This window comes from Eulemur rufifrons, chromosome 28, assembly GCF_041146395.1.
Source record: "Eulemur rufifrons isolate Redbay chromosome 28, OSU_ERuf_1, whole genome shotgun sequence".
NCBI lineage: Eukaryota > Metazoa > Chordata > Mammalia > Primates > Lemuridae > Eulemur > Eulemur rufifrons.
The window spans coordinates 43,932,735-43,958,756 of NC_091010.1; the positions used below are offsets into that span (position 1 = coordinate 43,932,735).

The following is a 26,022-nucleotide window of genomic DNA, read 5'->3' on the forward strand; positions in this document are numbered from 1 at the left end:
GCTTTCAATTTTTCCCTGTTCAGTATGATGTTGGCTGTGGGTTTGTCATGTATGGCTTTTATCAGTTTGAGGTAAGACCTATCTGTGCCTATTTTGTTAAGCATTCTAATCATAAAATGGTGCTGAATTTTGTCAAATGCTTTTTCTGTTTCTATTGAGAGGATCATATGGTCTTTGTTTTTCCTTCTGTTTATGTGGTGAATTGTATTTATTGATTTGCATATGTTGAACCATCCTTGCATCTCTGGGATGAAGCTCACTTGGTTGTGATGGATTATTTTTTTGATGAGCAGCTGAATTCAATTTGCTAGGATTTTACTGAGAATTTTTGCATCTATATTCACAAGGGATATTGTTCTGTAGTTTTCTCTTTTGTTGAGTCCTTTCCTGGCTCAGGTTACAAAACCAATGTACACAAATCAGTAGCATTCAAATATGCCAACAACAGTCAAACTGAGAACCAAATCAAAGACTCATTAACTTTCACAATAGCATCAAAGAAAATAAAATACCTAGGGATATATTTAACTAAGGAGGTGAAAGACCTCTACAGGAAGAACTAAAAAACACCAAGGAAGGAAATAGCAGAGGACAGAAACAGACGGAAAACTATATCATGCTCATGGATTAGGAGAATCAGCATTGTTAAAATGTCTATACTACCCAAAACGATCTAGAGATTCAATGCAGTCCATATTAAAATGCCAACATCATTTTTCACAGATCTAGAAAAAATAATTCTATGTTTCATATGGAACCAGAGAAGACCTTGTATAACTAAAGCAACCTTAAGTAAAAAGAACAAATTAGGAGGCATCAATTTACCAGACTTCAAGCTGTACTACAAGGCTACAGTAACCAAAACAGCATGGTACTGGCACAAAAACAGAGACATAGACCAATGGAACAGGACTGAGAACTCAGATAAAAAACCATCCTCATACCGCCATGATCTTTGACAAAGCAGGCAAAAACATACACTGGGGAAAAGAATCCCTATTCAATAAATTGTGCTGGAAAAATTGGATAGCCACATGTAGAAAACTGAAACAGGATCTGTACCTCTCATTTTTCACAAAAGTCAACTCAAGATGGGTAAGAGACTTAAACCTAAGGCATGAAACCAAGGATTTTAGAAGAAAATGTTGGAAAAACTCTTATGAACATTGGCCTAGGCAAAGAATTTATGAGGAAGACCCCAAAAGCAAACACAGCAGCAACAAAAATAAATAAATGGGACGTGATCTCATTAAAAAGCTTCTGCAGAGCTAAAGAAACTATCACGAGTACGAACAGACAACCTGCAGAATGGGAGAAAATATTTGCATGCTGTACCTACACTAAAGGGCTGATAACTAGAATCTTTATAGAACTCAGGAAATTAACAAGAAAAAATCAAACAACCCTATTAAAAACTGGGCAAAGGACATGAACAGAAACTTTTCAAAAGAAGACAGACTAATGGACAACAAACATATGAAAAAATGGTCAACATCTCTAATCATCAGGGAAATGCAAATAAAAACCACAATGAGATGTCACTTAACTCAAAATCAGTGTACACAGATGAGTATCATTTGTGTTACTGATTTGTAACACAATCAGTGTTGTGATGGCTTTTATCAAAAAGTCCCAAAACAACAAATGTTGGCATGGATGCAGAGAGATAGGAACACTTGTACACTGATGGTTGGGACTGCAAATTAGTACAACCTCTATGGAAAGCAATATGGAGATACCTCAAAGAGATACAAGTAGAACTACCATTTGATCCAGCAATCCCACTACTGGGTATTTACCCAAAGGAAAAAAATACATTCTTTAATAAATACATCTGCACTCGAATGTTTATAGCAGCACAATTCACAATTGCAAAGATGTGGAAACAACCAAAGTGCCCTTTAATACATGAGTGGATTAATAAAATGTGGTATATGTATACAATGGAGTACTACTTAGCCATAAAAAACACTGGTGAACTAGTACCTCTTGTATTATCTTTGATGGAGCTAGAGCCCATTCTTCTAAGTAAAATATCACAATAATGCAAAAACAAGCACTACATGTACTCACCATTAAATGGGCACTAACTGATCAACACTTATGTACACATATGGAAGTAACATCTATCGGGTGTTGACCAGGTGGGAGGGTGGAGGGGATGGGTACATTCACACCTAATGGGTGCAGTGTGCACTTTCTGGGGGTCCTGCACACTTATAGCTCTGACTTGGGCAGTGCAAAGGCAATATATGTAGCCAAAGTATGTGTACCTTGTAACATTCTGAAATTAAAAAAAAAACAAAACTGGGTTTGTCTGACTTCAAGGATGTTGCTCTTCTTTCTACTGCATCACACTTCTAGTAGCACTTATTCAAAATGGCCTAAGGGAGAATACTCCTTTACGTATTCTTGTTCAACACTTCAGCTAGAAGAATGGATTGGGAGGTGATATGGGGTTACACAAAATGTTGGTAATATTTACAGTACATACCTGTTGTTATCCCACAGTATACTGAACCTTGAAGTCACATAGGGAAACAGACATTGAATGAGTTATAGAAAGTTTGATGAGTATTAAAAAGGATAAGCATAAAAGGCTATGATAAGAAATTTTAATTTTGTGTTTTGGCGGTATTCAAGATGGCTGCACCAAGGAAGTGATATAAACTGAGTTTTGAAAGGCATATGTTCTATACTCATGCACTTTAATGAAATAAGAATCTCTCCCCAGCATTTTCTTAGAGTAACTCAAATTCTGTGGTGTGGGGCCACCACCATCCTTTCCCATCAAGGCTTCTTGAGATTTTGACATCCTGAATCTAAACCCGTCTTCCACTATGGTTTTCTACCCATCTTTCTCTCACTATTTTCTTTCTTCCACTATTGCTCTTCTCTCTTTGGTGCTTCAGAATCTTGCAGAGTTCTAACTAGGATATTTCCTTTCTCAGGAACATTTGTATTTTAGCAGGGCACTTTTGAATAGTGGAAAACTTTTAAGTCACAAAGGAATGAATTTCTAATAGTGGAATTTCAGTGACTAACATAAAAAATAATAAAGTGGGGGGTTCAGATGTGGGTAAAATGAAAAAAAATAAAGTGGGGAGGGGGTTCAGAAGAGGTAACACAATACCATTCTTCTATGCCATTTTTAATGACTTATGGTTCTAATCTACAAAAATATTTTTGATCTACCATTATTGTTGTAGTAATACTAAACAGCTATATGACTTAGAAAGGGAAAAGGACTTCTCCCTACTACATAGTATAATACAGACTTGGAAACAAATAAAATCTCTTCGACGACGGCAAGGGTTTACAAGCACCCCAATAAAGTTACAGGTCCAGAGGTAAGTGGCTGCTCTATTTGCTCTTTATGGTCTCCTGGTAACTGTCAGTGAATAACTGGGAATTTATAGTAACTGGGAAAAAATCCAGAAGCTAGACAACTATTTCAACAAGGGACATGTATCTTGAATATATAAACAATTTCTACAACTTAGTAAGAAGACAACCCAATTTAAAAATGGGCAAAGGATTTGAACAGACACTTCACTAAAGAATGTACACAAATGGCAAATGAACACATGAAAGGATGTGCAGCATCATGTCATGTCAGCAAAGAAATGCAAATTAAACCCACAATGAAATACTACTACACACATATTAGAATGGCTAAAATACCAAATAAAACAAAAATAAGAAAAGACACTAACAAATGCGCTGAGCAACAAAACTTTGATTCATTGCTGGTGGGAATGCAAAATGGTACAGCCACTTTGGAAACAGTTTGGCACTTTCTTAGAAAGTTAAATATAGACCCAGCAATCTTACTCCCAGTTGAAACATATTTTAGACAATTGGATAAAGTCATAAAACATATCTATTGGAGGAGATAATTACAATTCAAAACTAAACACTTAAGCTGTTTGTGAACTCACAGTGAAATAACTAGTGTCCTCACCACAACCCATTGTCCTGGGTTTTTTGTTTTTTAAAAGTATAAAAGTTTAGTGTAATTTCAGGCAATTAAGAAAGATGTTTATTTTGTTGATTTTTTTCTCATGCTGCAGTGTTTTTTCAATAAATGTGCTTCCGACAATTTCTAAACCTAAACCTAACATGGAATTTTATCTTAGACTGCTGAATTAAAATAACTCTAATGACTTGCCTCTAATCCTTTAAACCAGCCTGACACAGCCATGCATCATAAAGTCATGAGCAAAAGAGGAAAATTACTGAGAACACTGGCTCCGGACCCATATTTTGTGTTCACCAACAACTCTTGTTGTTGCCACTACTCTGAACTCCAGTCCCACCTGAGGCCCTATGAGTTTGTTCTTCCTGACATTTAACAATCAACTTTTCCAGTGGACTTTGGAAACGTTCACCTCTCCAGACTGTGTCTAGTTGGAGACCTCTGAACTAAATCCCACTCTGTCAGTGACCGGGTTGGCCCTAGGAGGGCTAGCCCGAGTGATCCTAAATTGGGGCATTTAGTTTAAGCAGTTAACGTATCATTCTAATCATCTAGAAGAGCTATATGTTGGAAGATGTTTCTGGAAACTCTGTTTTCTGGCCAAGGTTACCACTATTGACCTCACAACAAACTTGGTCCTTGTGAGTCCTAACTGAATAAACTGTAGCCAGGCCTTTAGGAAAGACAATATTTATGACAATAAGATCTGAGACCTAGACACTTCCCTTGAGTTAGCTTTTCTTCATATAATTAGTTTGAGGCATGTTGAATTCGATATGTCTTTGAGATATCACCGAATAAAGCAATTGAGTGAGCAGTGGGATGTATGGTTTGTGCTAGAAATAAAAATATGAAAGTCTGTTGCAGAGTAATCACAATTGAAGCCATGGATGTACATGAAACTGCTTAGGGAGAGGATAGGGAACAATATGAGAAGAGAGCTAAGGACTGAGTCCTGAGAAATTGCTTTGAATGACTAGGTAGAGGAGGAGAAACCAGAGAAGGGAGAGAGAAGCACACGTTAGAGTGTTTTGTCAGAGAGGCAACGAAAAGGGAGTCATTTTAAGTAGGAGGAAGTGGTTAACAGTGTTTAATTCTTCTGAAATATCAGTTAAGTTCAGGACTAAAAATGTTCATTGGATTTCCTGACATAGAGGTTATTGATAATTTTAACTAGAGCAAGTTTTGTAAAGTGATAGTGGCAGAAATGAGGTAGCAGGAAATTGAGGCTATAGCTCTCTCTTCTCATTCAGGCAATAAATTCTCCTTGTCAAATGTTAGCAACACTGCATTAAGTTTAGAGAAACTGGCTGGGCAAGTAGCTGTAGCCTTTGTTGTCTTCTGGCCATGGAATCCAAACCACAGCACTAGTAAATACCACCAAGAACCCAGATTCCAGCATATTTTCTTCACCTGTGCTCTCTATTAGGCATTACCTACCTGGAGAAGATTCAGATATCTGTCAAAGAGGCTTTTAAAATGAGAAAGTGCAAGCTATACATGCAGGAAACCCCAGAGCATTTGGTAGAATAACTTGAGGCCTGTCATCACTTCCCAGAGGCACTTGGCCCAGAATAGAAAGGAGGAAGCTATGGATCTAAGATCACTGCCTCAGTAACTTCCCCCAAAAGGCATTCTTGGTATAATACCCATTGTGTAAGTTACTAACAACAGCTATTCTCCAAATTATTGCACATTGGAATCACCTGTGGGAATTTTAAAAACCACTGTTCTGATTAATTGGTATGGGGTATAGTCTGGACATCAGGAGTGTTAAAAAGCTCCTCAGATGATTTTAATATGTAACAAAGTTTGAGAACCATTGTATTAAAGAACAGCAAGTTAATTGATGTCATAGTCATTACCTTAAATCAGAGGAAAACAATAATATTTATTAATTGTTTCTTTTACCCCAAGCCCTGGGCTGAGCACTTTACATGAATTAGTGCATTTAATCTTCACAACCACCTAATTTTCAGATGAGAAAAGTAAGGCATAGACCATACAGGTAATATCCATACTAGGCTCCCTATATTCTATTTCAGAAGGCAAAAACCTTCTATTAGTAATAGTGCTGTCCAAAACTGCAGTCCCCAACCCCAGGCTGCTGACTGGTACCGGTCTGTGGCCTGTTAGGGACCTGGCCACAGAGCTCCACCCCCAGCCCCTCCACCATCTGTGGAAAAATTGTCTCCCATGAAACTTAGGAAGTGGGGGGCACAGCAGGAGGTGAGCTGGAGGGGAAGAGTGAAGCTTCATCTGTATTTACAGCTGCTCCCCATTGCATCACCACCTGAACTCCACCCCCCCACCACCTTGCACCCCCACCCTGTCCACAGAAAAATTGTCTTCCATGAAACTGGTCCCTGGTGCCAAAAAGATTGGGGACCGCTGGTCCAAAAGACCACCAGGATAGCTAAATAGTAGAAAGATAATAGAAAGGAGAGATTTTTGGTGATAGCAGTTTGCAAACCAGGATGAGATAGTCTCTGGCGTTTGCTGAAGGTGCTCTCTCTTAGAGGAGAAAAGGAGCAGTTTGGGTTTTTATGCCTTAAAGGGTCTGTATTACATAATAGAGTCATAAATATTCTGCAGGTTTGGGGGGAAAGCTATACCCAATAGGTAAATATATATGTGACATACATCCCATGTTCGCTTTGGGGCAGGGTTTTAGCATTAAAATGAGATGGAATTTGGCTCTTTATGTCAAAAGGTGAACTGTAGGACACAAAGACGATTTGTGCACTGGCTTACAGTCTGCAGTTGCTCATCAGAAGAGAATGTTTGTTAAGGCCAGTCCCCTGTCCAGTAAGAGTTGTAGTGGTCTGGGTTGTAAATCAGAATTAGGAGGGGTCTGATAGTGCCTATTGTTAGGGAGTTGAGCAAGAGTGTGGTTTTTCTCGTAGCCTTAAGAATTTAGAAATGTGCCATGCCAGCCAGGCCCTGAACCCTCAACCCATAGGAAACTTTTGTTTCCTTCACCTTAGGGTCCATAGTAGTTGGTAAGGGGGTGTCTCGGGTCACATTAGCTTTTAAATAGCTCTATTGAGATATGATTTTCATACCATACAGTTCACCCATTTAAAGTGTACAGTTCAATGGCTTTTAGTATATTCACAGAGTTGAGCAACAGTCGCTACAATTTAATCTTAGAACATTTTAGTCACTTCCAGAAAGAAACCATCTTCCCATTAGCAGTTATTCCTCATATGTGTGGACATATGTTTTTATTTCTTTTGGTTATATGCCTAGGAGTGGAATTGCTGGGTCATATAGTAACTTAATGGTTAACATTTTGAGGACCTGCCAGACTGGTTTTCAAAATAGCTATACCCCATTTTCCATTCCCAACAGAGCATATAATCCTATTTTACCAAAGGATTTCCTTCTTAAATAGTTAAAATTAAAAAACAAAACTTTGTGCTAAAAAGAATAAACCTTTAAGCTATCAGAAAAACAACTCCTACATCAATTATTTTCTGAAATAGTTTGAGATAACAGGGATTTTGTTGAACTACTAATAGTAGAAGAATAGTAATAGTACCTCCTTCATGGAGGTGTGAGAATTAAATTAGTTAATATGTGTAGAGTACTCAGAACATTACGTGGCACATACTTGGTAAGTACTGCATAAGTGTTAGCTAGTAGTAGAGGTAGCAGTGGCAGCAATAGTACTAATGTCATGAACTGCATGCTGTTTATGCATAAACACTTACTATCACTGTGGTTACCTGTCTTTATACCTGGTCATGTTCTCACAGCTTAAAAAATATGAGAGGAAGAAAAGTGAGAGGAAATATGGTGTGTGTACATTAATTTATACTTCCCCATTCCCCTGGTTACTTATTCTCACCAGAGGAAAGTTTTCTTTTTTCTTTTTTTCTTTTTCTATTTTTAGGAGAGATGGGCTCTTGCTCTTTCTCTTGCTCAGGCTGGTCTTGAACTCCTGAGCTCAAGTGATCCTCCCACCTCAGCCTCCCGGAGTGCTAGGATTACAGGCTTGAGCCACCACGCCTGGCCGGGAAAGGTTTCTTGATGCCCTTAAAAAGGGCTGTAAACACTAATGGTAAATTTACAGACTAGGGAGAAATCTGTGAAAGCTAAGAACAAGTTTATGAAGTTTTCTTATGTTTATCATATTGATAATTTCCTTAGGATATAAAATAATTTGTTGTAAGAGATTGGTTGTGTGTATGTGTGTTTTGACAAGACCTCTAACAACTCTCTAATACTTCTGTTATTTCTGCTTTAAATAATTCTACTTATTAGGAAGAAATATGATGCACAAGAACAAGAGCAAATGTCAGAAATGTCTCAGACTGAGAAGAAAACTAAAGGAAAAGCACTTAATGAAGAAAAACAGGAGGTATTTATATTGTAAAATAATATTCAATTCATCTTAACTAGTTATAATAGTTTATTGTTTGGTAGAATTCAGGAAATCTTGGTATTTGTAACAGATATCCAACAAAATGACAAATATAGGAAATAAAAGTTTAATTTTAAGAACAAGTATCCTACATAAGGAATGTTCATGGTAAAATATATATTTATTTTTTGATTTCTAGAAACTGTCATATTTAGGTGCAGAATTTGAAGAAATAGAAATTGAAAGAATAAAGCCAATTACTTTGATGCCACTACTTTCCTTCACTGCAGAATTAACAAACTTATCCAAGTGTTCACTGTAAGCACTTTTTAAGAATTATTTCTTCATTGTGTATTGTCTGTTACTTATATTGGTTTTAATAATGTTAGATTTCTTGAGTGAGTGCCATATGCCTCATACTCTGCTAAGTTTTTAAAAATGCATTTTCACATTTAATTGTTACCATAGCTCTTGTGAAGTCTGATATTATCTTCATCTTAGAGATGGGGGAATTTATGCTTATGAAGGTTAAGTTGTCCAGGTTGTCCACATCTAATACATGACTGATGTGGGACATATTCCAGTCATGTTTGCTATAGAGGCTATAATGTCTTCACCACTAAGCTTCATATATTGAGAATTGGGTTTCTTGTTTTGCTATGATAATAATTTTTGTTCAGGTATAGATAGGTGGGATATAAAGCTACTATGAAAAATAAGATTATACCATAACCTCTGCTTGTTAAAGAACCCCTGGCTCTCATAAAAACTATTCCATATCAAGAGGGCCCTCTGGACGATTTTCTTGTTTGACAATACAAGCTTCATTCTTTCCCAGTTGTGACTCCTTCCTTGAGCTACCATTTTTTCTTCCTATGCTTAGGACATTATGCACAAACAGACATCATACATATCCCCATTTCTCTCACCTACAAGGCTTATGAATATGGCAACTTAGAGCACTAGGTCCAATTTTTGAACATCTCTATCCCATAGCACACTTTGTACCAATCCATCTTTGAGTATTGTGAATGTGCAGGATTCAGCAGAGTGTTGGAACATAGTGATTGTCTGATAAATATTCCTATTTATTAAATAAGTGAATGGATATTTACATTTTAAAGGGAACATAAAGAGTAGCAGACACAGAGACACAATTATCACCACTCTCTGACCAGAGAAGTGCAGCAGTGAAGCAATCCTTTATTTGTTCTACACCTCCTTCCAAAATAGGCCTGAGATCATTTATTATGTAAATGAAGACCATCTAAACCAGAGTAAGAAAAAAGGAGCCATAGAATGGAAGTTGGAGGGAAAAAAACCAAAGAGGAAGATGATGTGTGTGCTGGAAAACCTAGACTAAAACTTAGTGGAAGTCCAGGCAAAAGGAAATATAATGCCTTATAACTTTCAAAGCCATTGCTTTCTGGTAGCATTGTTGCCATTCATTTAAAACGTTCAGTTGAATAAAAATTGATTCTCTAGAAAAGAATAATATGTTGATATCAAGGATAGAAGTGAGAAGAATACAGAGGTTAGAGAGAAATTAAAAAGAATTTACAGGTGAAGAAAAAGGCAAGATTTCCTGAAGATAAATATAGTCCTGAATTAAGAAATTTTCATAAACAATTCATGAGCTCATTGTTAAAATTACTATTAGAGGGCAATATAAAGGGTAACTTTTATTTAGATATTTCTCTAAAAGTAATTGGGAAGATAGTCAAAAGAGGTCCACAGGGAGATAGGAGATATTAGATGTCCCCTAATCCTCTGAGAACATTACAGAGATGGGCAGATAATGGGGCAGAGAGACACTGGGCCCGCAGGATGATTAGGGTGGGAGCAGAAGGGGATTTTATGTTTCAGCCTAGGGCTTTTATTCCAGTCTTCTCTCTTTTGAAAAAGAAGGTGTTCTTAAACATCACTAGGTTAGTTGCCTTGCAGCTGAGAAGATAGTCAGTGAATGTTGGTCGAGTGAATGAATGACTGGATGAAAGACTAGGAATTTTATATCACTCGCAGGATCAATTTATTCCCTGTAAAAATATTTCCACAGAAGCCCCAGGGATGTAACCTGGCTTGCCTCTCTGATCTTTAGGTTCAGAGAAAGAATAGCTTCCCCACTGTCCTGGGAAAAGGGTTATACAGCCTAAAGCCTAGTGGAATTTACAAAGACCTTTAAGAGGACACAACAAGCCTATTGCCTTAGAGCCACATCCTTGAAGTTATTGAAAACATGGTGTGGGGTGTGTGTGTGTCTTTTAAAAGTTAGAAAATATTTTTAAATTTTTTATTCCAGCCCCCTTCCACATTCCCCAGTCCCTCAGTTTTCTCCTCTTGTAAGACATCTGGTGGATAAGTGCTGTAATCTCTTTATGTTATAATTTAGTAAAATAATAGCTGAATGATTTAAAGTACCTTGATTTTAGTTCTTTTTCTATTTCTGAGTACATATTTTTCATTAAAAACATTTGAGAAGGAGAAACTTTTATCCACACGTAGACAAGTGTTATTTGGTTTAAAGATACCATTTGTTCTCTAAAAATATCACCTTCATTTTAACATGCTACAGTACATTTTGAAAGAACAATATTTTGTATCCATTCTGTTTTCAAGGGTCAATTAAAGGTTTATTTAATTTTTAGGCATGAACAAAAGAGGAGAGCCAAAATTCAGAAGCTTAAATACTTTATTAAAATATTTTACAATGATAAGCAAGTTTCTCGTACTTCAATATCTTCCCTACAGTTTGATTTTAAAGTCATGTTTCAGCAAATTTTCAATATGCAATTATTATATTGGCCTGAAACAATTTGCTTGAAGGTATGCCACTGTCATTTACTTTGGTATCTTATGTATCTTTTGTATCTAATGTATGTATTAAGCCCTACATAATTTAAAATTTTTTATTAGCTACTAATATACATGGTAATTTCTTTTATATTAAGAGATGACTCATTTTATATCTTTTATATTGAGATTATCCCTAATCTCAATATAGGCAAGATATTTATAATTATATTATAATTTATAATATAATCTTTTATTTGATTTGTATTTGTTCCAAATACTTTTCTCCTGCTAAAATTTCTGCCCATCCTGGACATCCAGCATTACTATTCATTCTCAAGTGAGGTAGAAGAGAGTTGCTTAAAGTATAATGAGTAGCATAGCTATTTTAAGTGGGAATGATTTCTCCAAATTGTCCCAGCCCTGACTTGGTGGCTTCAGTCTCTTGATGTATTTGTTCTTCATCTGTTTTGGATTTTGGATCCCTGTAAAAATCAGATGAAAGCATATACACAAGACCCCTGAACCCTGTCCAGAGATCACACCATAAGAACTCCTGTGCTAAAGGAAGAAGAAAATAGGATGATGGAAAAAAAACCAGAGGCAGTAAAGGAGTCTAAACAAGAAGTCCTGATGGCTCATATAGGGGTTAAACTTGAAGCTAGACCTGAAAGAAAAGTTAGGAGGGAATAAAGATTTGTGGAAGGTGGAGCTTGAGGAGCAGGGAGAGGATTTTAATTAAAAATCTAAATAAATTATTTTTATAATGCCTAAGATAATTTTGTTCTATCCCCAATAGATGCTCTGTTCGGTATTATTTATTCAAGTTCCTATCATCTTTACAATCTCCCTCTGTGTAAATTCCTACATTAAAAATATGCTGACTATATTTTCCTACTGTTTAACCTAAAATAAATTGTGATATAATAATCCAATCACTTAAAGTTTAAAATCTGCTTCCCCAAATGGGTAAATGTGTATTTTGAATCCTTCATGCATCCTATCACTTAGCACATCACCCTAATAAACCAAGAGGCAGGGAAGGAGAGGAATCTAGTTTGTCTCTACAAATTGTACCATTAGCAGCTGCAAAAATTGCAAAATAAATCTCTATGCTCTATCCTAAAAGAGTCTAACTTATATTTCTACTTCATTTCTTACTTTCCTCTTTACTCTTCAATTCTGCCAGACTGAACTGCTTTTCTTTTTCCCATACATCCTTGCAATTTTCTACATCTGAACTTTTACAAATTCTAGCTGCTTCATTTATAATGCCCATTTTCATTCTTAACATTTTTAAGATGCTCTGCGTCAGCCACACAGTGGTGTTGATAACTGTCATCAGAACGCAAGACTGTCTCCTGGGAGGCCTCACTATGTGGAATTTTCTACCTTTGTCCACTTACCACTGTCCAGAGTCTGGCCTCCAGCTGTAATCAGAGAACCTGGATTTGACAGGCCACTGAGAATGCATCTACAGACCCTAAGCTAATTCACAAGGCTGAAGTATAAAATCAGAATGCCAATTCAATATTTGAATATAGTTATCAGTTCGTTTTCTCACTTCAGCACTGGCACATGCCTATAATCCCAGCTACTTAGGAGGCTGAGGTGGGAGAATCACTTGAGCCCAGGAGTTGGAAACCCTGTGAAAGAAAGAAAATTTCTTTCACAGGCCTGCACCTCCTACAAACCTTTCTATGCTAGGGATGACTTTGTCAAAGAGACAAGTGTGTTGGCTTAAATTCACTCTTACAAGAAAGCATTTAGATGACCAGAAAAAAAACATGTGCTTATTTAACTTTCTTTTTTCTTTGCTTTCTCTGCTAATCAGCCATCATTTTGATTGGCATATTTTTTCTTACCTTCTAAGGGGCAGTTTTCCCCTTGATTTCCTTCTTAGAGCACATATCACTGTTTCCCCAAGCACTGACAAAATAGTATAGGTCAAAATGACATTTTTTCTATTGAAAAAAATTTTGGTTTATAGTTATGGCAGTGAACTTGCATGGCAGTGAAGTTGCATGCCATTGTAGTAGAAAGCACAGCATAGAGAATCAGAAGACCTGGTTTTGGTACCCACTGAACCCCTATGGTACTTTCTACTTAGCACCTCCTTTTTCCCTTCTTTTGGAACTTTTCCTCCCTCTCCCATTGTCATAGCTTGTTTAACTTGTCCTTGATTCCACAAGCCAGTGATTCTCCCTTTTTCTTTTTCCTTCCTGAGATAGTCTCGCTCTGTCGCCCAGGCTAGAGTGCCATGACATCAGCCTAGATCACAGCAACCTCAAACTCCTGGTTCAAGCGATCCTCCTGCCTCAGCCCCCGGAATAGGTGGGAATGCAGGCAGCTAATTTTTCTATTTTTAGTAGAGACGGGGTATGTTCTTGCTCATGCTGGTCTCGAACTCCTGAGCTCAAAAGATCCTCCCACCTCAGCCTCCCAGAATGCTAGGATTATATTTCCCTTTTTCCTAACCAATTCAACCTGAGTTTCAATCACTTATAATCAAAACTAATATACTTTCATATAGAATCTCCATTTCCTCATTTGTAAAATGAGAATAACATCTATTAATATTTCCTATAATTTTTATCAGGTTCAAATGACATAAAGAATTTTTAAAGTACTACACAAAGGAAGTTATTAGGATATTGTGTTGTATATACCTATATTCTCAGAACTGTATTTGTAATTATTATATTCAATTTATTTTCTAGGAATCCAGTAAAAGGCATTATACTTTTAAGGACATATGATTATCTACTTTCCTCATAATCATGTGGTTGAAATGCTATAGAACAACACCCATTTCTAGTATTTTTAAAAAATGAATAAAAATATGTTATTGAGGGTGCCTATTTTTTTCTTTTCTATTTTGTATTTCTTGTGAGCTATCAACCATTTCTTTTCTATTTAGGTTTATGAAGTAAGTAAAAGTACAAGCTTACTGGCAAAACTATACTTGCCTTTACCTAACTACACAGAACTGAAAGGCAAAACTGTTTTGGAATATGCAGAGTTTAGCTCTGAGAAGCCGGTCACACCTCAGGATGGAGCAGTAGGAAGCAGTGAGTTTATTAAAAATGTTTCTTCTCCCATTTTTTTCATGAGCACCATATCCTAAATTACCCTGGGTCACTTATGTGAGCAAAGAATCCTGTATTTATAGTTTTTTGGTTAAAAATGAATTAAATTCTCCATTTAGATGGTAAACTAGATAGTTTAAAACTTCGTCATGAATCGGATTTTTCAGGAAATTTAAAATTTGCGGTTAGCACCTGTGCTTTCCCTCCAGGTCAAAAGCATTATACTCTCTGGAAGCAGCTCTGCTCCTGGGTGGATGGACGGCTCTGCCTCTGCCTCTCCCAGTGAGCCCACAGGCCTCCAGGACGTGTGGATTAGTCTCTGACTGGGTAGGGAAGGGAGGAAGAACGGGAGGGAGAGAAGCACAGAAGGAAGGACAGAAAAGGAGAGAGGAAAGAACAAGGGATGTTTCTGTTTATTTGTTTTTCAATGGATTTTACTCTTAGGCAATTAAGTTTCAGTTAGCACATCTCCAAGAACACTGTCCTTCCTCTCCTCCCCAGGATTCCTTTCTTTCACCTTCTTAGGGGTTTTGCAACCACTCATCTGGTGAAAAGGCAGGACGTTAGAACAAGTGAGCAGGGAGGGAAAGGAAGATAATAACTAGGCAAAAGTGCCTGGGGAGAATAGGGAATGAGGAAAATACTGAGTCTGCTTAGAGTCCCGATGAAGCAGAGGAATGGGTTGTAGAGATCCTGTAGAAAAGGATTCAGGATGTAAAAAATTTAAGGAACACTGGGAACTCAGCAAAAGTTTCAAGAAGTATTGGTAAAGTCTCTGGAGATTGAGAAGGAAAATGGGTAGAGGCAGAAGACTCAGGAATTTAGGGAAAGGGGAGAAAAAGGAGCTTGTCTGCCTCTTGTTCTACTGCCAATGGTCCTTTCCTGCTGGAAGCCACTCCCAGAAAGAATGGTTAAGAAACTTCCAGGCATAAGAAGAGGAAAATACAGGTGTTCACCTCTATGTAGTCAGCTCAGTCTTGTCCTCTCTCTTTTGTAGTCTATTTGAACTAGTCTTCCTTGAAGTCTTAGCGGGGAGATGAGGGAGAGCACTAAGAGAACAGCCTGGGCTCAGCACAGAACCTCCTTTGTGTTCCTTGGGTTCCACAAGTAAAAGTCAGGAGAAAAATCCACAATGTGCTACAACTGCACACTTTAAAAATTCATATTTTTACTGCCTTTTACAAAACAGATGTGCCTTTTATTCTTGAGGGAAGTGGAACTGAAGAACTGTGTCTTTTAACATCAGGGAAACTTAGCTATTCTCTATCATGGGCCTTAGATGAAAATGGCATTCCTCTGACACCTCTGTTCCAGCCATCAAGATCTGCTTACTGCAGGTAATAAACATATATGTTTCAAAAAGAATGCCAGGTCTGATCAAGACATCGGACAAAGTGCGTGTGTAAAAGAGAAAATTCACGCAGTAGTAGGAACAGTTTAGTTTATTTGGATGTTGATTTATTTTTTTCTTTAAATCACTTTTCTAAGGCAGTAACTTTATATGTAGGAGAATGTGACCTTCTGGCCATACACATTAGCCTGTCCTCACTGTTTTACATTTCCAGTTACTGGGGAACTCAAGTTTACAAAAGATTGAAAGCAGTTCTGTGCAAGAGTGGGTGGGACAAGTGACAGGTTTCAACAGGGAGTGAATTGAAAGAGAGGTTTTCAAAGCTCAGGGCTCTCTCTAAGTAAAACTTTATAATTAGAGAAAGTTACAGAGCTGTCCTCCACAGTCGTGGGAGCCCAAGGGCTGGCACTGAGCAGTGGTTCTGGGAACTGGGAATGGGCACTCCAGGAGGCAGGGCTAACTTGTGGGAGCCCGAGAATGAAGCTGAAGGAGATCCGAAAGACAGCATTTCTTATTCACCCATTTACCCACTCATTAATTCACTCATCAAATGCTGAGATGAGCCAGTGATAAAGCAGTGAACCAAAAGAGGGTCTAAGAATGCTTTAGCACTACCTTAAACTCACCTCTCCAATCCCAATGATTATCTAGTTTTTATTTTTCACATTTTTAAACATAAAACACTTTTTTTACACTCACTAGTTAATGAAATTTTCTAACATATTAATAGTTTATTGACTTTTATGTTTGCCCCTATTTCCTGTTTTATATACATTCACTCTGGATTTATTTTTCTTGCCAAAAGTCTACTCTTTTAATGTTTATTTCAGTTAGTTTCTGTGGATAGCAAATTTGTTTAGTCTTTGTTTATCTGAAAATGTCTTTATTTTGTCCTAATTCTTGAATAGTAATTTAGGTGGGTATAAAATTTGAGGATAGTATTTATTTTTTCGTAACACTTTAAAGCTATTATAGTACTGCATAATCTTCTGGGATTTATTATTACTATTTAAAAGTCCACTATCAGTCTAAATGTTGGGCTTTTTTAGACTGTTTTTTCTCCCTAGTAACTTTAAATTTTTTTCTTAATTCATAGAGGTGGAAAGTGGAATAGAGGTTACTAGGGGCTGGGGCCGGGAGAAATAGGGAGTTATTGTTTTAATATATTCACAGAGTTGCACAGTTATCACCACAATCTGGAGATGGATAGTGGTGATGGTTGCATAACATTGTGAATGCACTTAATGCCACTGAATTATATATATACTTAGAAGTGGTTAAAATGGTAAATTTTATATTATGTATATTTTATCTCAATTTTAAAAAATGATGCCTGTATAGGCCATGTGTCTTAGGGCCTGCTAAAATTAAAGAATGCCTCTTTTTCAGGGCCATGCTATACTTGGATTCATTTTGACTGAAATAATATTTTAGGACACCATTAGACAGACAACAATCAAAAAGTTTCACATGCCCTTTGTGTACTACTTCCAGCTCTCCACCTGCAAAGTGAAAATCTTTAGTAAAAAAGAAAGAATGGGCCAGGCACAGTGGCTACACCTGTCTTCCTAGCACTTTGGGAGGCCAAGCAGGGAGGATCCCTTAAGGTCAGGAGTTTAAGACCAGCCTGAGCAAGAGCGAGACCCTATCTCTACAAAAGATAGAGAAATTAGCTGGGCGTGGTGGTGTGTGCCTGTAGTCCCAGCTAATCCAGAGGCTAAGGCAGGAGGATTACTTGAGCCCAGGAGTTTGAGGTTGCAGTGAGCTATGATGGCACCACTGCACTCTAGCCAGGGCGACAGAGCGAGACTTTGTCTCAAGAAGGGAGGAAGGTAGGAAGGAAAGGGAAAGAGAGCAAAGAAAGAGAAAGAAAAGAAGGAAAGAGAAAGAAAACCTTCAATTGTTTGGTCTTGAGCCAAGAGGCAGATTGTTTATTTGGTGCTCAGTTGTGGAGGGGCCCTATAGATGACACAGGGACTTTTCCATAGCCCACAGCTAACTACTTACGGAACAGCTGGAGGAATCACTGTAGCAAGGCTCTGAGGTTTTTATTACTTCCCAGGAGGCAGAAATCATGGGACTATGTTGAAATCCAATTACAAATTCCCTTTTTTTAAAGGATATAATGGGATAAGTTTATCTCTCTAACCTATTCGTTAACATTTAATATTTGCCTCAGGTCCTGTCTTGTAGGGGACCTGGGCTAAGATTGTCTTCAGAAGGAAAATTTGTTACATGGTACTATCAAGGGTGTCAAATCCTAGAGATCTCTTATGACATAAAAATCAAAACAGTTCAAACATGAGAGCAGAAATAGGAATTAAAAGAAAAGAAGAATACTCAAACTTCACCTATTTATAATTTTGCTTACATCCTATCATACCAGGCATTGGCTTTTGCAGCAATAGCTTCAGACAATTTTTCATAGAAATATGAACAGATGGAAAGGAGATGGTGTAAAATATTTGGGCTAAAACATCATTCAATCTTCGTCAGAACTGTATTTCTGGAGTCCCAGTTTATAGATGGGACCTTTTCTCGAGTACTTTATAGAAAGGATCTTGGAAATGTTTTAGTCCAAATTCCTCTACACGTGATGGAACAAATCTATGAAGAGAGAGATTTAATAACTAGGATAATTGATAGCTCTAAAGAAATGTTTACTCTTTAGGGTTGAATTCCTTCTGCACTTAGCCTATAGCTAAGGTCACTAAGGCTATACTATGAGTTTTGCAGATGGTCTCATATGATCAAGCAAAGATACCTCCCTGGCACATATTGTCTGGTTAATTGCATTACTCTCGATTATGTTTCAACTGTAAAGATATGGCCTAAAGTTGTTTTTATTTTGTGTACTTTCTTAATTTTGCTTAAGCAAACATTTTGGTTAAATTTCAATATTGTGCATCCTGTGAAAAGAAAATAATAAGTTTCTATGTTTAGGGTTTACAGAATACATCCAATAAGCACTGTTCACTTAAACATCTACTATATTTTAGCTACTACACAGAGTGGAGATGGCAGACATTTACGGACTTTATTCTTAAGAAGCTTATTGTCCTTTGTAGACATTTATCAAAAAACAATGGGCCGGGCGTGGTGGCTCACGCCTGTAATCCTAGCACTCTGGGAGGCCGAGGCGGGTGGATCGCTCGAGGTCAGGAGTTCGAGACCAGCCTGAGCAAGAGTGAGACCCCGTCTCTACTAAAAATAGAAAGAAATTATATGGACAACTAAAATATATATATACAAAAAATTAGCCGGGCATGGTGGCGCATGCCTGTAGTCCCAGCTACTCGGGAGGCTGAGACAGGAGGATCGCTTGAGCTCAGGAGTTTGAGGTTGCTGTGAGCTAGGCTGATGCCACGGCACTCACTCTAGCCCGGGCAACAGAGTGAGACTCTGTCTCAAAAAAAAAAAAAAAAAAAAAAAAAAAAAACGATGATACAAGTTAGAATATGAGAAGACCCAGGAGAGCTATCACATCTAAACTTTCTATTTTATCCTCAAATACAGGGGAAAGATAGGTTTTATCTTTAAAGACCCAAAGGGTATGTTTTTACCCTGTTTAATAATGTATAATCTGCATATTGTATGCAAATTCGCAAAATGTTTTCTCTGTGTCAATGTGTTAAGGAATGTAAATGCAAGAGGGGTTCCTGGAATTCCGTGGCTCATTAATGCACAGAAGCTTTTTGAATGGGCAAACGAAGTCAGAATTGATCCAAACAATCCAGAATATTCTGATTTAATGGAATTTATTATGGTAAGTTATAGCAAATATCAATACTGTAAATGTATTCTGTTTCCTAAGCTCCACCCTTTTCTCCTTCCCCATAGTTAGCTATATATTTTTCTAGGCACTAGGGGGCATGTCAACATAAATCTGAGGACAGATAAAATTTTCAACCAGTGTACAGTATTGTAAGGGCAATTGGACATTCAGCAACTGAAATAATTACTGTTAGGCCTGATGGTTGGTCCTCTGTACCTACTGAGCATCCCACAGCATATTCAGCAGTCTAACCTTGAGGTTAACATCTATTGTACACCAGTAGATATGCCAGCCATATTATTAGATGCTGAAGATATCAAGATGACTTATCGACACACTCCTTCCCTCAGACTCCACTTATGGTCACTTTAATTCTTCCTTATAGCCAACTGAACTGCTCTATGTACCCCAAACATGCTTTCTTCATGCCTTTATTCATGCCATTGTTCTGCCTAGAAGGGCATCCACAGTGGCTATCTTAGCCACCTTGCAAGTCTGAAAAATGCTTCCTTGGTAACCTCAGTTAGACATGGGCTCTTCCCTTGCTCTCCTATCAACCTTTTTTCTTTTTAAATAAACTCTTACAACTCTAATCTCATTCTGCCTTTTACTGTAGTTATTCATTATGTGTTTTATCTTTTCTTGTGGAACTACAGCTAATAAATCTTTGTCTCTCTGCTGGCAACTAGCACGATTCCTTGCATGGATGATGCACTCTCATTTGCATTTGTTGATTAAAACAACCTGTAAATTAGGTTACTACATTGAGCTCCCCTAGATTAGAGCTTTCCAACTGATGTACAGAATTGGTTACAGGTATACAGAAATATTGATCCTCTCTCAACTCTTAGGGCAACCAAATAGGAACAGGCTCACCTTTTAATTCAGTGTACCATACAAATATTTTCATTTTCTGTGTAAGTCATGACTAGGAGAAAGTCGAGAAGCCATGTAGACTGCATTCTGTATTTTTTTTGCATGTTCTATCCCTCTACAAATTCAATTTCTCCTACTTTCCTACTTATATTGCCACTCTTACATCTCACAGCTGAGGAAGAAAAAGAGTTTTGAAATAATTCCTGATTTTAAAAAAATAATATTTTAAGTAAAGACTTTGCATTTTTGTGTTTTACAGTACACGAGACATAAGGAGCAGGTTATTCCAAAATATTTCCGTCTTGAACAGTTGCAAGATGAATTTAACTTTGTTTCTGAAGAGGAGATGAAAAAGAGTAAACGTTTCCAGCTATTGCAGCTTAGAAATGCAGGTCAATTAGATATTTTCCTTCTGCAGCAAATGCCTGCCTATGATAGAGAAATTCCAGATTCGGTCTTCCAGGTACTTGATTTCTATTTAAATATGGCTTGTTGTATGCTAAAGCTAACATTTTGCTGCTTTAAACTCATCTTAATTTCTTTCTTTTTTTTAAACCAATAATCTGTAGATAGATTTACCTCCTTCTCTTTAGACAATAAAAATGTACAGATCTCCCAAAATTCCAAAAAGCCCTTAGCTTGATTTTGTAACTTAATGTTGTCCAATCTGTTTCACAGCCAAAATCTTTCAGGTATATTCTAAATTTATGTAACTATTGTATTTTTGTTATCATAAAATGTATCACCAATTTAAAAGCAGATTTTGGGGGTAAGAGGGAGAAACACTACCACAATAAACTTACACATTGATTATAAAGCACACCTCAATTTCAGAAACTTTAAAATATGAAAAAAAGAGAAAAGTTAGTTTTATTTTGTGGTGTGCTGGAGCCAGCTGGCACCTACTGGTGAGACCCTATTGTACATATTTCTTCCCAACTCTACCTTCATGGATTTTGTATTAGTTGCTTTAAATTTCCTACTGGGGGAGTATTTACATCATAAATCAGCAAATACTTTTTCTTCCCACTCCAAAAGAAACTGTTGTTAAAGGTTTACCAGCACACTGCTAGCCTTACAATAGAAGAATTACTTATAATTCTTCTGATTCTTGTAGAAATAACCAATTGTAGTAATCCTAGCATTTGAGCTTGCTAAGTGATAGTTCAAGAAGAAAGGAATTGTTTTTCCATGTCTGAAGAAAATGCTATACGATAGAATTACTATTGCAGAGTGATGTCAGCCAGCTTAGATAAAGATACCAGATTCTGATGAAGGATATTAAGGTTTATACATTTTACAAGTGAATGACAGAGTGAATACAAAAAATATTATATAATATCCTTAAGTAAAACTTGGTACTTGTCAACAGAATTAATTTCAAGATTTCTTATGGGTAATTAGAAGAACAAATGACTTATCTTCAGATGATAGAGCATATATTGTAATATGGCTGAAGATTCTAAAATATCCACTTTATTGTTTTTGTGTAGTCTTTAATGACATCTATAATATAAAATGATTTCCATGTGCATTGGGGATGTGTACTACAAATGCATAAATAACAGGTGCAAATTTACTTTAAATCATATAGATGAAGAGTCCTGACAAATAATCTTATACCAACTACACATGTAATATTAAAATCACCAATTATACTCAACACATGTTGACTACTAGGTACCAGGCACTTTATAGATATTGTTTCAATTAAGCCTCACAAACAATACTGTAACATAGGTGTTATTATCATTATCATCATCATCATCATTATTATTATAATATAGAGAGGAAACTGGGGTTTAGAGCAATTAATCAACTTTCTCCAAACCATACAGCTAGGAAATAGCAGGGCCTACTTGAGTCCAGGACTATCTGCCTCCAAAGCCCATTTCGTAACCACTACACTATACTACTTCCCATTCATTTTGTTCTTAGTGATTGCCAGGCAAATGCATACATAAATATTTTTTTCCTCAATCATCTTCACATGTTTTCATCATTTTCTCAGTCATAATTTTTTTCTCAATCATTACTCTATTTTAAAAGATAAATGGTCCTCAACCTAGAGGCAAACGGAATGTAGTCATAAACTGCTTTTAGCCAATGTCCTACACATGAACTAAAATGAATAGTAATATTTATTGCAACATGTCATATCTGAACTCTGTTACATTGGAGAAGTGAAACTAACTTAATTCTGTGTTTAGGAGTCTGAAAGTCAGATCGAGAAGGATGTATCCCTTTCAGATGTGAATTCTATTACTGCACAAAGGATTAATTCTGCCAATTTTCTGAAAAAGGTAAAAACATCAACACAGTATTATCAATATGTTTGCATTTACTTATGTGAAAATTGGTCTGCTGCATACATGGTATTATACTCTTCCCAAAGAGTTGGATGCATGGATACACTTACTCATCACTTCTTTTTGATCACTGAGGAATTTTCTGTTCTCCTCAGACTTCCTTTTCAGAGTTAGCTTAACTTCATTGATAGTGATCTCTGAATGGTTGGGATGTGCTTATGCACATGTTTCTGTTTAAACATGAATTTTAAAAATTTTCCATATTTTATTTGACTCTAGTAATTCACCTTGAGAGATACTCTAGCATTTTTCCAGAATCCCTATTTTTACTAGTACCTTGTAATGTCATAGACCAAAGCAATTCAGGACATAAAGGGATGGAGGAGCCAATAGAAGCAGACAGAAAGGATTAGAGAAATAGATATGCTTTGATACCAAGTCAAATATTAAACATTTACAGAACACTCTGGCAAAGCCGTAGCCAGGTTTGAGGTGGAATCCCTCACTGAATTTCATTCTTGATTTCTTTCTGTGGCCCCCCTCATCACTCTAAGTTTCTAGACTCAGAAGCTTAGTGCAGGGACTGTATCTGCAGATCCTCAGTGCCCAGCTGATAAAAGTTTGAGAAATTAATAAAGTGAGGGATTAGGGCCTGAGGTGGTTTCTAAAACTCCCTCAAAAGTAGACTCTCACCAAGTAGTAGCCTTTGCTGGACAGCACCAGAGCAGCCCTGTAGGGTAATTTGAAAAGAAACAAGAAGAGCCATGGAAAGATCTAAGACATACGTTCCAGATCCCTCATGGGGACAAGTGAGAAGCAGCCATATGTAACTAGAAGAACCCTAGCAGGTGTCTGAAGACCTGTTCTTACTATCCCATCTATCCTTGGCAAGTAACCTAATCACTGAGTCCCACTTTCTTGTATAAAAACAGACAATAATGCTTGCTTTGCTTTGCTTCTGACCTGAGGGGCAAATGAGCTAAAAACGTCAAGTGCTATTCTAGTTCATACATCTTTCCTATGAGACGGTGGTAGAATGCAGACCACTCTAGCTGTCCCAGGCATGAGAGAGCCCCCCTTTATCACTGGCAGGTGTTTTTCCCACTCTCCCCTACCCCTGTTACCCCTTCTTTACTAGCTCCATATTTCTTAAAAGTTGGAATGTGCTTTAATAATGAGTTTGCTATCTTGGAAAATAAAGAAGTATTCTTACTCATGAGAAAAGAGAGTACATATCCTTCTTATCCTGTCTCTTCTTTTTTATGTAAGGGGAAGCCCCAGAGGGAGGGTGGCAGAGGATAAGCAAGTGTCCGAGGATGCTTGAACTTCATATAGGAATCCTGGGAAAGAGCTTTAAGAAAATTTTGTGGTTAGATTTCAACTCTTTGCGAAGACTTCTTTGCTTTCTGGAGACAGTTTAAAACTACAAGTTTGGTACTTTCATGAGATAATTAATTACAGATACTGGAAAGGTTAGATCCTGGAGGCCTATTAGGGCCATAAATACTTAAATCCTTCCAAAGAAGGAACGTGTGGAACTGTCAGTTGTGTGCATTAACTTCCTGCCGTGTAACTGGGATCAGTGGTGGCTGAGGCCAGGGATATAGCAGTAAAGAATGGAGTCCCAGCAGTCTCAAAGATTACTAAAGTTTTGCTAAAATGTTTGCATTTAAGAGGGCAGTGTATCTCCTAAGTCTGTCCATTTTGTTAATTTATTCAACAAATATTTATTGAGCATTTGCTATAATCCCTGACCTCTTGGAGTATATAGAATATATAAGGTAATAAACAGCACATTGTTAGTATGTTAGAGAGTGAAACGTGCTATGAAAAAAGCAGGAAGAGATGGTGCAGGAAGAGGCAGATGTTAGAGACTACAATTTGACCGAGGAGCAGAAGCCAATTAAGGCCAAGCATCTGCCAGTCAATAGGAAGTAGGAATATTTGGATCATACAGAGGATGTTCAGAGATGACTTAACAGTCTCTTCTGTTTCGCTTTTTGAATGAATGGCTTTATAAGTTCAGTACTGATGAATTCTTCACACCCTGGGAAGTGAAGGTACTTAATGTTGAAATTTCAAATTACAGTCAACTGAGTGAGAAGAAGAATTTTCATTGTGCAAACACCCTCAGGAAACAGAAGTCAGAGCAATAACATATTCAGCAATGCAGGTCTACAATGAAGAGAAGCCAGAAGTTTTTGTGATCATTGACATTTAAGACACCAAAAAAGAAAAGAAAAGAAAAAGACTTCTGTGAAGAACTATCTTTTTCTCTTCTTTTTGAAAAGATACTATGATTTAAATTCTATATTTTCTTTTGATATGTGGAAATTTGCAGAACAGAAATTTTTAACTTAAAGTGTGACTTTCAGAAATGGAAAATCAGGGCACAGCCTTGGTCTGTGTTCCCCAAATATTCGAACTTTAAAGAATTCTTCAGTTCTTGAAGGGGAGTTATGGTCCTTTTTTTTTTTTAATTCCCGGCTGTGGCAGCAGGTGCCTCATGCCCTTTCAGTGGGATGCAAGCCCTCCAGCCTGGTCCTGTTTAATAGACGGGATCACGGATGTAAGCAGCAGCCTGGGACTGAATCCAGGTTGAAAAAAGAATAATTTGAGAAAATACATTTCTAGAATTTTGCTTTTCTTCCAAGTTGGTTAAGACATAGATTGTCTACATGTATGTTAAGGAAGGTCATGTTTTAGACTGCTATAGGACAGAGTCATCCTGTATTCCAGTTCATTTTCTTAGAAGAAATAATCAGAAGATTTCTCGAGAAAGAGCCCCAATTTTCTCTCTCACTCTTCTACATTGTTTTTTAAAGCATTGATGATGACACTCCTATTTTCTCATAAGAAAAATTCAGGCTGGGAGCAGTGGCTCACACCTGTAATCCCAGCACTTTGGGAGGCCACGGCAGCAGGATCACTTGAGGCCAGGAGTTCAAGGCTGCAGTGAGCTATGATGATGCCACTGCACCTATCTCAAATAAAAAAAGAAAAGAAAGAAAAATTAACTGCTATACCTTACAAATGGACCCTTCCTCTAACATATAATTTTATTTTAAAGCCAATATATGTATACAACTACAGAAGAAAAGGAGAATTTTTTTTATTTCTTTGTTGTTTTTAAACTACCTAAGCTATTCATCTTTAAGGAGACAGGAGGCAAGGAAAACAATCTTAAAACAGTCTGAACTTTTAAAAGTAGATGACTTTTTAAAAATGAAACTGCTCGTGCTCGCTTCAGCAACACATATACTAAAAATGAAACTGCTTTAATTTGATTTGCAATTTTTTTCTAGTATCTGTTGACTGAGGTGTTCTCTCTTGTGATCAAGAGTTTGCACAAGTTGCTATTTATTCACAAGAACATAAGAAAAGATTGCCACTGGGTGGTGCTAAATATCACATGCTGAACTTGAGCTAAAAGGAAAGGATTAGCTATGTGCTTTCTAAGTGCTCGGAGTACTGTATTATTTCA

General features: G+C 37.1%; 1 protein-coding gene and 1 pseudogene across 1 annotated transcript in view; both read left to right on the forward strand.

Annotated features, from left to right (window-relative positions):
- The window catches only part of CC2D2B (coiled-coil and C2 domain containing 2B), a 76,531-nt gene that overhangs the window by 23,647 nt on the left and 26,862 nt on the right, over positions 1-26,022 (forward strand). Inside the window, exons 11-19 of the mRNA XM_069460711.1 lie at positions 3,210-3,350; positions 8,249-8,345; positions 8,548-8,666; positions 10,994-11,171; positions 14,059-14,209; positions 15,417-15,564; positions 19,206-19,344; positions 20,489-20,692; positions 22,440-22,532. Of these exons, the coding sequence (XP_069316812.1) occupies positions 3,210-3,350; positions 8,249-8,345; positions 8,548-8,666; positions 10,994-11,171; positions 14,059-14,209; positions 15,417-15,564; positions 19,206-19,344; positions 20,489-20,692; positions 22,440-22,532 (1,270 nt within the window). The remainder of the gene's footprint in view (positions 1-3,209; positions 3,351-8,248; positions 8,346-8,547; positions 8,667-10,993; positions 11,172-14,058; positions 14,210-15,416; positions 15,565-19,205; positions 19,345-20,488; positions 20,693-22,439; positions 22,533-26,022) is intronic.
- On the forward strand, positions 24,384-24,759 carry LOC138376391 (protein archease pseudogene; annotated as a pseudogene).